This window comes from Amblyomma americanum, chromosome 3 (genome assembly GCF_052857255.1).
Source record: "Amblyomma americanum isolate KBUSLIRL-KWMA chromosome 3, ASM5285725v1, whole genome shotgun sequence".
Taxonomy (NCBI): Eukaryota; Metazoa; Arthropoda; class Arachnida; order Ixodida; family Ixodidae; genus Amblyomma; species Amblyomma americanum.
Genome location: NC_135499.1, coordinates 77,184,206 through 77,199,446, shown reverse-complemented (window position 1 = coordinate 77,199,446; position 15,241 = coordinate 77,184,206). Strand labels below are relative to the sequence as shown.

Sequence of the window (15,241 nt, the reverse complement as noted above, 5' to 3'; positions counted from 1 at the left end):
ATGATTGGCTCACCAATTACAAGCGGGTGAGCAAATACAACGGCTGGGATGCCACTCTTCAGCTGGCCAATGTCGTCTTCTTTCTCGATGGCATCGCGCTAACTTGGTTCGAAAACCATGAGGCATCAATAACAAGTTGGGACCGCTTCATGGAAGAGCTCCGCAGCTGCTTCGGGGATACTGTTGCCAAACGAAAATGCGCTGAGCAGTCTTTGCTTCAGAGAGCGCAAGTGCCTGGAGAGACCTGCACGACTTACATAGAAGAGGTCTTGAAGCTGTGCAAAGTCGTTAATCCCAGTATATCCGACGAAGATCGCGTTGGTCATCTCCTCAAGGGCATCGCAGAGGACGTCTACAGCTTTCTTATTAGTAAAGAAAATTTAGACTCGCCCACGGATATCATCAAGCACTGCCGCACCTTTGAAGCTCTAAAACTGCGTCGAATTACTCCCAAGTTCGGTCGCCTGCCTAACGTCACCACCGTCGCCAGCGTGGATTTCCACGAGCCTGTGAATGCGGCGACTCTCCCTGACGTCATTCGTCAAATCGTGCGTGACGAACTCTCCCGGCATCAAGATCTTGCGCGCCGCAGTGAGGTCCCGTATGGGAGCTGTTCTCTGCAGGCGGCTCCCGCCTCCCGCTCCTCCCCTTGGAGTTTGTCTGCCCAGGCCCCTACCAGTGCTACTCGCATTGATTACAGCGACGCTCCCCGGATCACCCGCCCCGGCCCCAGGGCGCCAGCTCATCCGCAACGCCACCTGCGGCAGCCGGAGTACGATGGTCGTTTCGACACTGGCTACGAGGAGTGTTATCCCGAGTGCCCCCCCGACCCACCACTTTGTTACCGCTGTGGTATGATCGGTCACATCTCTAGATTCTGCCGTCGCCGGGGCCAGTTTTCCCGCTCCCAGCGCCAATGGTCGAACCCTCGCCTGAGTTTCAATGCGCCTGTTCATGACCGTGTCTTCACATCGTCTCAGCGCCCATCCAGTTACGCGCCACTACGGAACGACTCCCCTGCCTCTGACCGAAGTCTGACTCCACCTCCGCACCGCTCTCGCCGCTCGCCTTCCCCCCAACGTCGTTCCCCACCTTCCCCGGGAAACTAGCGTGTGCGGCCGATGGAGGTGCGGTCGCCGGATCATCGATAGTGCCAATTCCTCTGCCCATTGTTATGTTAAGGAACCGCCTTGAAGTTTTAGTGGACGGTATTTGCGTCATGGCCTTAGTGGACACTGGTGCCACGGTGTCAGTGATGAGTTCAACTTTCAAGAACCGTCTGGGTCGTAAAATAATGTTCGCTTGGGATCGTGCTGTTATATTCCGGGGTGTAGGGGGAGAATCATTGGTTCCGATTAGTATTTGTTTTGTGAATGTAGTGATCGCTGGCCACATGTTCCGAACTGAATTCACGGTGCTCCCTCGTTCTACGCATGACATCATCCTCGGTATTGACTTTTTGCACCAGTGCGGCGCTACTCTCGACTTCCGCAGTGGTAGCATATCGTTAAGTCCTGGCCTTCGGTCAGCTCTCATAGAAGACTCGCCAGTGGTTGCCCAAGTGTTTTCTGTCTCTGAAGATACCGTCGTTCCAGCAATGTCTGCCATATTCGTTCCCGTTGTGTCCTCGAGCACGATTTCTGATGCCTTCGATGCTGTGGTGGAACCTTGTTCCCTGAACTGTGCAAAGAAAAGTGTGCTAGTACCCCGCAGCGTCGTCCATGTGACCAAGGGCCATGCCACTCTTTGGACTGTCAATCATTCCAACGAACCTGCAGTATTGCCGTGTGGTTTAAAACTTGCTGGCTTTGAAGAACGTTTTTCTGTACCAGTTGCCGCGATCACTGACAACGTGTCTCGTCCAACTAGACGCCGCGATCTGAGCGACTCTCAATTCCTAGCCATGGTCAACAAATCCCTACCCACTAGCGACCGCCAGGTACTAGTGGCCGTTCTTATGAAGCATGCGGACGTGTTTGACTTTGGTCGCGACCAACCACCGCCGATTCCAGCTTCCCGTACCCATCACATGATCAATACTGGATCTGCACAGCCGATTCGCCAGAAGCCATACCGCGTCTCTCCTACCGAACGTCAGATAATCGATGAACAAGTCCGTGACATGTTGCACCGCGGCATCATTCAGGAATATTCAAGCCCGTGGGCTGCTCCAGTGATCCTTGTCAAAAAGAAACACGGCACTTGGCGATTTTGTGTCGCCTACCGCCGGCTTAACACTGTCACAAAGAAGGATGTTTACCTGCTCCCGCGCGTTGATGATGCCATTGACTGCCTCCACTCAGCCTCCTACTTTTCCTCGGTGGATCTACGGTCCGGGTACTGGCAGATCCCGATGCACCCACAAGACAAAGAGAAGACAGCATTCGTGACACCTGACGGGTTGTATGAATTTAATGTTATGCCTTTCGGCCCTTGCAACGCTCCTGCCACTTTTGAACGATTTATGGATACGCTTTTACGTGTCCTGAAGTGGCAAGTTTGCATGTGTTATCTGGACGATGTTGTTATTTTTGGTAGGACCTTCGCCGAACATAACAGCCGCTTCGCCATTGTCCTAGACTGCATAGAGAGAGCGGGCCTCGTGCTGAACTCGAAGAAGTGTCGCTTCGGTGAACGCCAAATTACTGTGCTTGGTCATCTCGTTGACAAGGATGGCCTCAGACCGGACCGGCAGAAGGTTGAAGCTGTAAGCAGTGTCAAAGAACCCAAATCAGTGAAAGAGCTCAGGAGTTTCCTAGGACTTTGCTCATATTTTCGGCGTTTCGTTCCCAAGTTTTCTGATTTAGCCTACCCGCTTACAAGTCTCCTGCAGAAAGACACCCCTTTCCACTGGACTCCCGAATGCGACTCCGCGTTTCGGCAGCTCAAGTTTCTCCTCACCTCGCGGCCAATATTGCGTCATTTCTGCCCGACAGCACCGACTGAACTCCACACTGACGCCAGCGGCATCGGCGTGGGTGCTGTGCTTATCCAACGCCATGAGGGCAATCAACACGTTGTCGCTTATGCAAGTCGCACCCTCAGCAAGTCGGAACGCAATTACACTGTAACAGAGCAAGAGTGTCTCGCCGTTGTTTTCGGCGTACAACGGTTTCGTTCGTACCTTTATGGACGTGCTTTTACAGTCGTCACAGACCATCACTCTCTGTGCTGGCTGGTCAATCTACGCGACCCCTGCGGTCGGTTGGCCCGCTGGACGTTACGCCTCCAAGAGTTTAACTTCAAAGTGTCTTACAAAAGTGGCCGCCAACACGCCGACGCAGATTGCCTCTCGCGGCTGCCGCTCACGGTTACTACTTCCGATGATGAAAACTTCGATGACTATCTCGCTGCCGTTTCCCAAGAGTTTCCAGATCTTGGCACTTTCCAGATGGAACGCAAGGATCAGCACTTGGCGCCGCTTTTTGCCGAAGCCCGTGACCCGACATCCGCAAGCCCTTTCTGCGTTCGCGACGGTTTACTCTACAGAACGAATTACTCGCCTGGAGGTGCGCGCTTTCTCCTCGTCGTTCCGGCTACTCTGTACTCCTCTGTTCTGCAGGCAATGCACGATGACGTCACGGCTGGGCACTTGGGGTTTGCCAGGACCCTTAACCGCATCAAAGAACGTTTTTACTGGCCAAAAATGCGTCACATGGTTCAGCGCTACGTGGCCACCTGCGTGCAGTGTCAGCGGTTCAAGCTTCCCACTTCTCCGCCTGGACGCCTGCATCCTTTGCCACCTCCAAGCACGCCATATGAACAAGTTGGACTCGATCTGCTCGGCCCGTTTCCCCGCTCGTCCAACGGTAACCGCTGGATTATAGTGTGCGTTGATCACCACACCCGTTACTGTGAGACCGCCGCCCTACCTTGCGCCACCGCTGTTGAGGTCTCGCTCTTCCTTCTTCGTGCTGTCATCCTCCGGCATGGACCTCCTCGAGTTGTTATCAGTGACCGCGGTCGCCAGTTAACGGCAGACGTTGTGGAAGAGCTTCTGCGTCTTAGTTCATGCCATTTTCGCCACTCGACGCCGAACAACCCCTGACTAATGGACTGGTTGAACGTACCAATCGGACACTCACGACCATGCTGGCCATGTATGTCGATTCCCGCCATAAGAACTGGGACGACGTGCTTCCCTTCATTGCATACGCCTATAACACGTCGAGGCATGAAATAACTGGTTACAGCCCATTCTTCCTTCTTTATGCCCGTCCGCCTCGAAGCTCCCTCGACAGCATCTTACCTTTCTCTCTCAACACCGAGCCTTCTATTGCCAACACTCTATGTCGCGCTGAAGAAGCCCGTCGGATTGCCCGGATACGCACCTTGGCATCACAGCATCGCTCTAAGCAGCGTTATGACCGCCGGCGCAAGGATGTCTCCTACCTGCCCGGTGACGTTGTATGGTTGTGGACGCCCCTACGCAAGCGTGGCTTATCAGAAAAGCTGCTATCCCACTACACAGGCCCGTTCATCGTTGTTGCTCGCCTCAATGACCTCAACTATGTCATCTCTCCCCAATCAACGCAAGGACGCCGCTCAATGACAACCCAGGTCGTGCATGTCGCACGGCTGAAGCCATTCCACCCTCGGGACCCCGATTGATTGACTGGCCCAGAGGGCTTCGTCTGCGAACGGGGAAATGTCACGTGCTGCGCTTGGGCTCTGAGGAATAAAGAAGACGTGCGGCGGCTGGAAGTAGAAGAGAAAGTCAAGTATCCCGCCGCCGGCGCACCAGGCTCCTCTCGACCTGCCTTGTAAATATTATTTGTAAATAGAACCTGTAACAATATATATATATATATATATATATATATATATATATATATATATATATATATATATATATATATATATATATATATATATATATATATATATATATATGTTACGAACGTAGGTTGCGTTGGCTCCGCAGAATAATGATTTAAGAGAAGTGGGCACTTCTACAACGACACTTTTATTTATCAACGTTTCGACCGCGGTGCGGTCGCGGTCGACCGCGGTCGAAACGTTGATAAATAAAAGTGTCTTTGTAGAAGTGCCCACTTCTCTTAAATCTATATATATATATATATATATATATATATATATATATATATATATATATATATATATATATATTCTTTATATTTAAACTCAGTTGCCTGGCATTAACTTGTTACTAAGATATAACATGGAGCCAGAAAGAGATTGGTAAGTCGTGAGAAGGGAAGAAAAAATGGGGGTGTCGTATCAGCATGTAATACCACGTCGCAGCCACGTGGTCGTGTGGGTCTATATAGAATGGCTGTCGCGAGCGTGTAGCGGAGCTGCCAAGGACGAGCCTGAGATTCTCAGCAAGCGTGCTTGCTTCTCGCTGAATTCAAGGATTAGCCAAAAGAAGTCAGTGCCATTTATTTTTAGACATCGCTTTCATACCATTGGCTTGGAAAATAGGAGGACTGACTACCCCACATTCTGTTCATAATTTGCGCAGAGGATGTCATGATATGGTCCACTCATAAACATATTGAGACGCCGAGCCTTCATGTAAAACACCGAGCCTTCATGTAGACGCCGAGCCTTCATGTTAAACACACTGGAAGAGTACATCCACGAAGCGGGCCTGGAGTTGTCGCCACAAAAGTCTAGCTACATTCATGTGGCTAACACTAATGGGAGAAAGAATTGGCAGGTGACTAGGGTTTTGCTCAAGATTGGTAACCACACATTACAAGATGTGGAAGAGATGAGGGTCCTTGGGCTAGACATACATAAGGCAGGCAAAAGAACACAATCGCTCGTAAGACGAAGAAAGCAGCAGCTACTACCTCCACTTGGATCAAGCGCTTCTCGTCTAGGGGCGCAGGTGCCGGGACCGAAATAGCTAGACGTCTTGCATGTTCAGCACCTCAACCCAGGAAACTATACCAGGCTCAGTTCAATCGACTACCAAGGTGGCAATGGGCAGCGCTAGAAACGATAAATAGGAACGCAATGCGCACCATGACGGCTTTGTCAAAACGCACGCCCATCCCGATTCTCCTGGAATATGCACAGTTAAACACACTGAGCTTCTTGAACAGTAAGCAGCAACACCACATCTCAAGAGAAAGTACCTCACGCCCTTTGCAGGTGCATACAATGAGTTGACAGCACAGTCGCCGAAGAGATAGACCAGCCTCCGTGGGCATACACTACAATAGCAGTGTTTGTCAAATGTTTAGGGGAATCCCCAAAGGAGGAGTAAATTTGTAATAAGGGAGCAATTACTCATTGTCATCAACCCAAGCTCAGCCATACAGCTACAAAGGAAAGCTAACAGCTTTTTCAAAAACTTCGCTCTAAAGAATAATTCGTCCTGGTCCACGGTACGAACCCGGGATCACCGCTTTACCGGAGCAGTCGCTCTACCAAATGGGCTAACCGGGACGGCGATGTTATGGTAGGGCGAGAGCGGATTGATCAATAACTCGAAGTAGCAACAGTGTTGGTCGAATGCTCCGCTGAAGCGGTGGTCCCGGGTTCGAGCCCCGGACCAAGACGAATTTTTATTTAAATGCGAAGTTTCTCAGAAGTTTGTAGCCGGATGACTGCACTTGGGCAGATACCAATGAGTAATTACTCCGTTACTGCAATAACTAAAACCAAACGTACGACCAAGATCTATCGTAAAGCAAAGCCGACAACTCGAACAGTGGTTACTATAAGTTTGGGAAACTGCATTTCTTATACGGACGCATAGGTAGTCGAAAAGGGCGGAAGAACGGCGATTACTAGCCCATTCTGAGGGAATCACACATCGTGAATAGGTCTCGCACCATCCGGACCCGTTTGTGATGGAGCTCTACGCTATCCGTGATACGATGGAGTGTATAAGTGACATAGCATCTATAAGAGAAGACAATATCTATATTCACAGGGACTCCTTAAAGGCTCTTAAACAACTCGAAAGAGTGATTTAGGCACTAAGCATCACTCAAGGGTTACATGCTCTCAATAAAAATTCAGGAGACGGATCCAGATACATTTGATACAAGAACGTACTCAGAATGTGGACAAGAGGAAAGCAGACGCCCAAACACGCCAAGCATCAAATACGAATGCCTCCCCTACTAGCCTCCCTTTTGATCTCCGCACAGCTCTTCGCATCTTGCCATCCTCTATAAGGAGAAGTTCCCGTGCTCTACTTCCCCCGTGCTCTATTTCACTTACCTTCTCCCTCTTAACGCGATTGGAGGAGGTATCCCTTAGAAGCATAATAACTTATGGCTACCAGGGACGAATACTTAACTTGTGGATAGCAGCCAACACTGAGAGCAGAACTTGCTCAGCTGGGTTTCTGAAAAAGAACAGTCCACACGACCTACTTTAGGTTATAAAAGCCTCTCTTTATGCAACATGGCAAATCGTCGATAGGATAAAAAAAAACTGCTTTCTTCACAGGAACGGTGTGAACTCGCTTTAACTCGATTTTATAACGTTCATCAGATATCAAGCGCTCATTATTCGTGAGTGACTCGTATATTTTACACGAGCTGTCATGACGAAAAATAGAAAAAAAATCACAACTCCAGCCGTAACTGCGCCCGAAGAAAAAATATTAGTTTAGGGAAGCACAACTATGCGACCGCTGGACATAGCACGGCTGGTCTTGAAGATCGGCTCCTCAGATCCTTTTAAGAGCCTCAAAGTAATATTAGTATGCATATTTGCGCGAGAGCCGTGAAAACTGCCTTGTTCGATTTCGAATAGCGACAACGCGCTAAACTCCTCGGAACTGCTTCCTGTACATTCAAATTGGTCATGTATATTTACTCGATATGACTTTACGCAAAACAAGCAACATTTTAACCTTGGGACATTTGCTGACTTACTCTATAATACCCCATCTATGCCAGATAAAAGTACCTTAAAAAAAAGAGTGCTCTACTCGTGTGAATGCAACTGAGGGCTGTATATCAATCTAGCACTGCATATTTTTTCTCTGCATAGAACAAGCCATTTGACAAACTTTATATTTAACATGAGGCACGAGCGAGTCAGGATTTTAACGTCAAATTAACGTGTTTTCTTGTGTGTGGCGGCAAGCCCTACGTGGCAGGAGGCAAGCATCACGAGTATTTTCTTGAACATGCACGTGGATCTGTGTAACCACAGAATTTATTTCATAAAGTTCTTCAAAATTACTCTGGTGTTCTCAACAACGGTAGAATGGACATGAAAAAGAACTAAAAATAAGATTGCCCGGCCCGTATGTGTTCCGAATAGTGAATTGTACAAGTTCCTCGTCATCTTCAGACACTTCAACTCTGGGCAGCCCTGCACTCCTTGTAGGCGTTTCTGACAGATTCCGCTTGCTCGGGCTGAAAGGAAGAAACAGCAAGAACATCAAATATCATGCGAATTAATGGACATGTTCTGGTTTCCTTCGAGCATCCTAACGCGAGCTTTCCATTTAGTTCTCCAGCTGCCAACACCAGTCCACAGGGCCACTTTCTGTTCCACTTTAAACCTCAGCTCCCATTTCAGGCTTAAACAGTGTTTTCAAATGTGCACAAGCTAAAGGCGTGTTCCGCTGCACGTTCGCGCCAATTTACCAAACGATAAGGAGCAGAAGTAAACGGGGCGCAAAATCGAAAAGCAATGACCTAATTTTTGAAAACTCTTCTTTGCAAAACTTGGTTAACCAGGCTGCCAATCTTCGAACACGGGCAGTGGCGTTTGTCTCTCGAGGCGGCAAGTTTTTGTCGGAAGTGAAGAACTGCAGAGAACATTGATCATTGCTTCATTTATTCCTATGTGTGCAAAGCAGACCTCTTACGCCGCTTCGTCCAAGAATATGTACATTTTTAGATAGTCCGCCGGACTTGGTGATTGAGTCCATAAAACGGAATGTATGCGCTGGATTAGGAGATGTGGGGCACGCCACGCCTGGCTTCGGGCGCTCTGCGTCTGGCTCGGACACATGCCTCTTCTTAAGCCAATCTTTGTCAGGCGCTGTGCTCTATTGCTTTCCTTTCTCATTTGTTCGGTCTGCCCTCCAAATGTCTTTTGCGCCTTCGTCTGCCTCAGCCTTATCGCCGGCACGCCCAGTGTGAGTGTCTTTCATCGCAGCAGCCACGACAGTGACGGCGGCTGTTACGCCCGCGTTGCGCACTTGTACCTTCCCTGGGTTTTTTACAAATTTCTTCCTTTTAGTGAAATTAAAATGTAGCGAAGTTGCAATGGACGTCCTAACAAAAAGCCGAATTAAACGTGTGATGTGTCATGCGGAGCGGAAGTCGCATTTACATTTTCATTTCTGGCGCACCCATTTTGAGGAACAGGAATAAGACTTACAGCAACTTTTTTATCATTTTTATTTCTGTACAATTCCACATGGACAGCAACTTTACTAGGGTAACAGCGCAGTTATTATAAAAGAGGTATTTTATACGCTTTTCCAATGCTTGCCACACTTCTATCACCAGTTGTTTTAACGCGTTCCTAGAGGCACGTGGTTTGGCGATAGCTAACCAGTCTACTGGAGTTTACTAAGAGAATATTGAATCAGTACTTTTGTCAGATGTTCCACCTCTGTTTTACTGACGAACAAATGGATAAAGCTGTCGAGTGTGAAAAGATTTTAGCTGTGCTATTTGGGGCTTTAAGTCGCAGTTGATATTGTTCTTCTTTGTCTCAGCAATAAAAGAAACAACTGATTTTTAACTGTCAGTGCCTGAGGAGGTGAACTGTGTCTGCAACGGCTGCAATGGAGGCAGAGCTCTGAGCAGAATGACCTAATATGGAATTGAAATGCACGAAACTTACATAAACACAGGATCAAATGCTGGCTGCAGCCACGGTATTCCTGACATACCGAACCGCGCATTTTGTGACAGTGAGTACAAAAGGTTTCACGGTGTCGAATCTTCTTAGTACTCAAGTTTATGATGCTAAACGTAGGAGGTTTACTAAAATAAATTTTATCCCATTTTATGCTATTTTATGCGTTTTTATGCCAGGGTCGATGTGGTAAAGCTTTTCGGAATAGTTTCAGCAATGTGTTTATTCGATCCATTATATGACTTAGGCTCAAAACTGACGGAGCTGTTTTTTTATTTCTTCACATATTTGACCTTAGTAGATAAGTTAATAGTGCATATATCATTGAAGCTGTTGTTTATACATGCAATTGAAAGCAGACAAAAAGTGCACTCAGAACTCTGCTTAAGAGCAGCAGAAAATATGCTCCAGGAAAAAAAAAAAGAAGCAAAAATGTACTCACCGAGAGAATTGCTGTCACCGCCGCGCTCTAACAAAAGAAAAAAAAAGGAAACTTATTTCGTGTGGTACTTAAAGAATTACTTCGTGACATATTGTTTTTGCCTATGCCTTCACTCCCAAGAAGAAATCCTGTATTCATTTTTAAAGCATCACATTTCAGTTCGCACCGTCTCACGAGCAAGTTTTATTCCGCGATTTCATGCTTCACTGGAAAAAAGATTTGGCCACACTTAACACTGTATGCGCTGCTAAATAATTACTGAATCTATTGTCCTTCTTTTGGGAAAAGTAACTGACTTGAATGTTTTTTCGGCGCGAGGTAGTTTACACATCTCGTTGCGTAGAACGCCTCAGATTTAGACTCACAAAATTTCAGAGACGCTTTTGAAGCCCTTTCTTAAAACTAGTCTCGGTAAACGCACATTGGCTTCACTGTAAAAATTGTATGCTGCTCTTTACCAATGTGAAATGCTGCTACCACCTCAACACCTGCATTCTATTAGTGCGGTGTTCACAGTCTGCATGGCTGCAAAGGAAAACCTACGGGCGGAAAGCCCCTATCAAATTTTTACATTTTTCAGGCACACGTAACCAACTGTTTAGGAATCAAAGCCATCTGCCTGCAAGCTCCTACAAGAATTCCCAATTTTCGATATCGTATTCAACCTTCTCTTTTTATTTAGACTGCTTCAACCGAGGAAGTAAATTTTTCGCCACGAAATTACCAACAAAATAATCAAAGGCAGTTATTTTCGAAGAGTGGAAAAAAGAGTGTGCTCACAAAGTCCACGTCATCATCGCACTGCTTCCTGAGGAGCTGGGCCACGTTGCCGCCCTGGCCACGGATCAATTCCCGTGCCTTTCCCTGGAGCTGTCATAAAAATCATGATCATCAACAATCCCAGCCTAAATTCGTCCACTGCAGGATAAAAGACTTTCATACGTCACTCCAAAAGGTTGCACTTCTTCCAATGTGAGCAAGTTATTCCCGTAATCTTCTTAATCTCAACCATACGCCTGACATCCTGCCGACCCTGGTACTCTTGGCTTCTTTTGGAATCCACTTTGTTGCCATGACGGATTATCGATGATCTCGCCTGCCCATTACATGCACTGTCCATGCCAAATTCTTCTTGATTTCAACTAGGATGCAATTTACTCGGGTTGGAAATATAGCAAATGACAGGATTCACACAAATACTTCACGATACAAGAGAAACGACTAAACGTAAGATGGCAGTAGATATATATATATATATATATATATATATATATATATATATATATATATATATATATATATATATATATTATAGTATAATCAAGCGGGAGTAATGTAAAATGAATTGAAATATTGAAATATATAGTGCGGTGAAGAAAAGACAATTTAATACTTAATATGAAGTAGCATTAATAGCTGTTAAAAATGAGTTTAATGAAAGAGACGAGGTGGTTGCAGGAATTGGGTTCCAAGTTCCAGCTATCCTTGGAGAACTTGTATTTGAAATACTTCGTACGAGAAAGTATGTGACTTAATGCTAGGGTTGGTGTGCTTTCTGATCGCGGACAATCAAAAAAAGGAAAAAGCAATATCTGATAAAGGATAAAATGAATTAATGCCGCAGTGCCGGAAGTTCACTGACTCGATGTGACGGCGCATGGATGAGGAGGGGGGGGGGGGATTTCTGACAAGACAAGGCACAGAAGGTTGAAAAATGGTGATCATTCCGACGCTATATCAACGTCATTTCTCTCACCGCACGCTCTCGATTTTGAAGATTCCAGACGGGAGATGTTCTGTCATTACATAGGACAAATTAAGACTATGTACATTAATAGCTTAGCCTCTTTTAGAACCTTTCATAATGTTCGCCTCAAATACCTAAGCTAGACTGGAGCAAATGATATTATTGCATTAAACCAGACATGTTAGTGGCAAATTAACGCCACGATACTTATATTTTAAAACTATATGAAAAATACGTAATTGGAAACATAAACACGGAGGGGGATATGTTAGTAGCGAAAGCGTTTGAAAGTTTTATTGCGATGAATTTTTAGTGGCCATGTATTACAACATGTCAAAAATTATCAATTTAGGCGCTAAATCGAAGATGATCATCTGGAATGTTAACTGACATAACAAAATTCGTCCGAATAAAGGCCTTCATATAAGGGGTATCGCGAGGTAGATCATTGTTGTATGCGAAGATTAATGGAAGGCCAAGCATCGACATTTCAAGTCACATGGAGAGGAGAGGAGTTCGTTGAAATTTAAGATAGAAACTGCAACCGGTGCTAAACGAAATCAGCAGCCCAATTAACCAATCAAGGATTTCCTAAAATGTTGTTTAGTTTGTACAAGAGGTTAGAAGTAAGTGGAGTGTCAAAAGATTAAGCGCGGAATCTGTAAACATGGCGACCAGCTTAGCTGCAATGTAGAGGGCGCAGGAAGTGTGTCTAAATATAATTTGTAGTGTTACGGTGCTAGGACAGTCTAACGCCACTCTAAAAATTACATAATATTCCATTTTATAATCGTGTAGTACAGTTTTTTTATCAGGTGGAGGATTACGCGGCATCGGTATTCCGACAGCAGACTGCGGATGCTCTACCGCGACAAAATCCCTTTGGAGAAAGGCATGCATGTATGAGAAAACTTCGGACCCCGTGTCAGTACACGAAGAATTTGGTGAAGTAATTTGCCTTCACGGTGTGCTTCAGGTTCTCTCACTCTGCAAAACGGAGAGTAATGAGTTGTCGCGTACCTGGGAGTCAACGCGTTCGCCCATGCACTTCACCACAGCCTGGATCTGGTCGTCGTTCAGGCCTGTAATGGGGAAAATGTGCAGATTACGTTTGATACGTGTGACATAGGATTATGTGATAACTGCACTGGGCTCAGATGGTTGCCTACAAGCTTAATTTCTGGGGTGCTGCGACAGAGAGCTGCAAATGATACGAAGTGGCTCTGAGTTAAATGAGGTGCAGTTGAACACTTACCTACATCAATCCAAGGTGTGGGGAGAAGCTGTGAGTGCTCATTAAATCTCAGAAACGTTAAAGCGATGCCCTTTCATTAAGAATTTTTTTAACTCGTGAAAAGTTGATTCGTCAAAGTTTGTCGAAAGTTACATATAAAACACCATCACCTCCGCAGCCATGCGAAGAGAATTAATACCTCCTCAGGTAGGAGGATATAAACACAAGCTAATATTTTGCGGTTTATGGTACTTTAAACGCGAGGAGATCTCCAAGCGACAAAATACTTGGCTATAAGGCAGTGTAAAGCGAGAGTTTTGCAATGAAAAAGTTCCGCTTATTTTCATTTTTTTTCGCAGAATCTAATACTTCTTAGGATGGAGCTGAAGTTGGGCCCCTAAACAAAATTGAATTTTTATAATGGATCTTAGTTTCGCTCTTCTACGAAATTTGGGTGCTCTTTGAGGAAACCTGGGAAAATTTTCTTTTTAGCTTCAATTTTATTCAATTTATGGACATTGAACATTTATCTGGCGCGGGTATGTTCAGAGCAGAGTCTTAATTCGTGGCTTTGCTGACTAAGCTCCAGGCTTTGTAGCGCACATGTTAGACAATCAGTACATGAGCCAGTATATATGCCCAAAGAGACGCACAATGAAGCACGAGGAATGAATGGGATGAACGGCCCTGTGTGGAAACGAGAAAATTCCGTTTCCAGCTTCAATCTGTTCACCTTGCGGTCATCGAACACTTATCGGTTTCAGGTATGTTTAGAACGGAGTATTTATCCGCGGATTTGTTGGTTAAACTCCGCGCTTGGCAAAGGACAAGTTAGAACATTAATAAAGCACCTAGTATATATGCATCAAGAGCGGCGCCAGGAAACACGAGGACGGGATTCTATCGATCACTGGCCTAGTTCATGAACATGGCGGGGAAGTGTGGCTCATAAATTTTGCGCTGTATGGAATAAGGCTAGAATTTGACGCAGAATTCCTTCCATAAAGACAGAACTGCCGGCTAATATTTAAGAGCAGAGTGGAAAAGTTCAAAAACGGGCGAATCATTTGAGTTCGCTTACTGCACAGTTCGTGGGCACCCTTGGCGACGAAGGCTCCGGCCACGATGAGTGCACACAAGAACAGCACCTTCATTTTGTACGGGCTGAATCTCGACGCGAGAGCAACGAGAAAACGACAAGGACAGCAAGAGAGAGCTTGTTTGAAAAACCCCGCGCTGCTATCCCTTATATACGTTTGCTCGGACTCTACTTCCTAGTGTACTTGGGCAGGACGTGAAACATGAAGCTAACCACCTGAAATGTCGTTTGCAATATTATGCAACACATAGCGCACGTGCTGGCGCAGCTTTCTTTCTCCACTGCGAATATGAATATAATAAAGAAAGCCAGTCAAAAATTACGTAAGAGGAAGGCTCTTCTCTGACCAGAGAAGCGAGAGTGTGCTTAAACAGGAACGTCTGCAACGACGATGATACGCTCCGCGCCTTTCGACCATTGGCCGGCTTCTCTGCCTTTCTGGTTTTCTCTCTATTTTTGTCACGCTCTCATCATACTTTTGCCTCGAGTCGCGCTGAGCGATGCATATGGCTATTGCGTCTTGCACCGCCGTCTCCACCCCCTCGCTTATTGCGGATGGCTCCTTACCTGCCGGTTCGCGTGCCGCGATTGTCAAGGCCATTGGCGACCACCCCTGCCCGTTGACGCTTCCGCACTCCTCTCTGCAGAAGCTTGCTGTTGAGTCTGTTTCCTGAGAGATTACAATGGCTATAGGCAATACAATCCAGAGAATAAGATTGTCGAGTGACTTAATAAAGAAGAAGGCATGCGCTTTCTGTCAAGAATAAACAGGTGGAAGTCTTCGTTGGTGGTCGTTTTCGTTTCTATATCTCCGGTACTATGTAGTTCACGCAGTTGTACGTGTTACAGAAAGACAGAATTGGGCTCTCACATATGAAGAGCCCAGTTGGCACATTCTGATGT

The 15,241-nt window shown here is 46.2% G+C and overlaps 1 protein-coding gene across 1 annotated transcript; it reads right to left on the bottom strand.

Moving 5' to 3' along the window:
• Positions 1 to 8,133: 8,133 nt before the first annotated feature.
• LOC144124683 (uncharacterized) lies at positions 8,134 to 14,472 on the bottom strand. The gene is made up of 5 exons (XM_077657518.1): positions 14,321 to 14,472; positions 13,026 to 13,087; positions 11,039 to 11,128; positions 10,259 to 10,285; positions 8,134 to 8,354 (listed from the first exon to the last, which is right to left on the bottom strand). The coding sequence occupies exons 1-5, from the start codon at positions 14,391 to 14,393 to the stop codon at positions 8,295 to 8,297; spliced, it is 312 nt and encodes a 103-aa protein (XP_077513644.1). The 5' UTR covers positions 14,394 to 14,472; the 3' UTR covers positions 8,134 to 8,294.
• Positions 14,473 to 15,241: the final 769 nt, after the last annotated feature.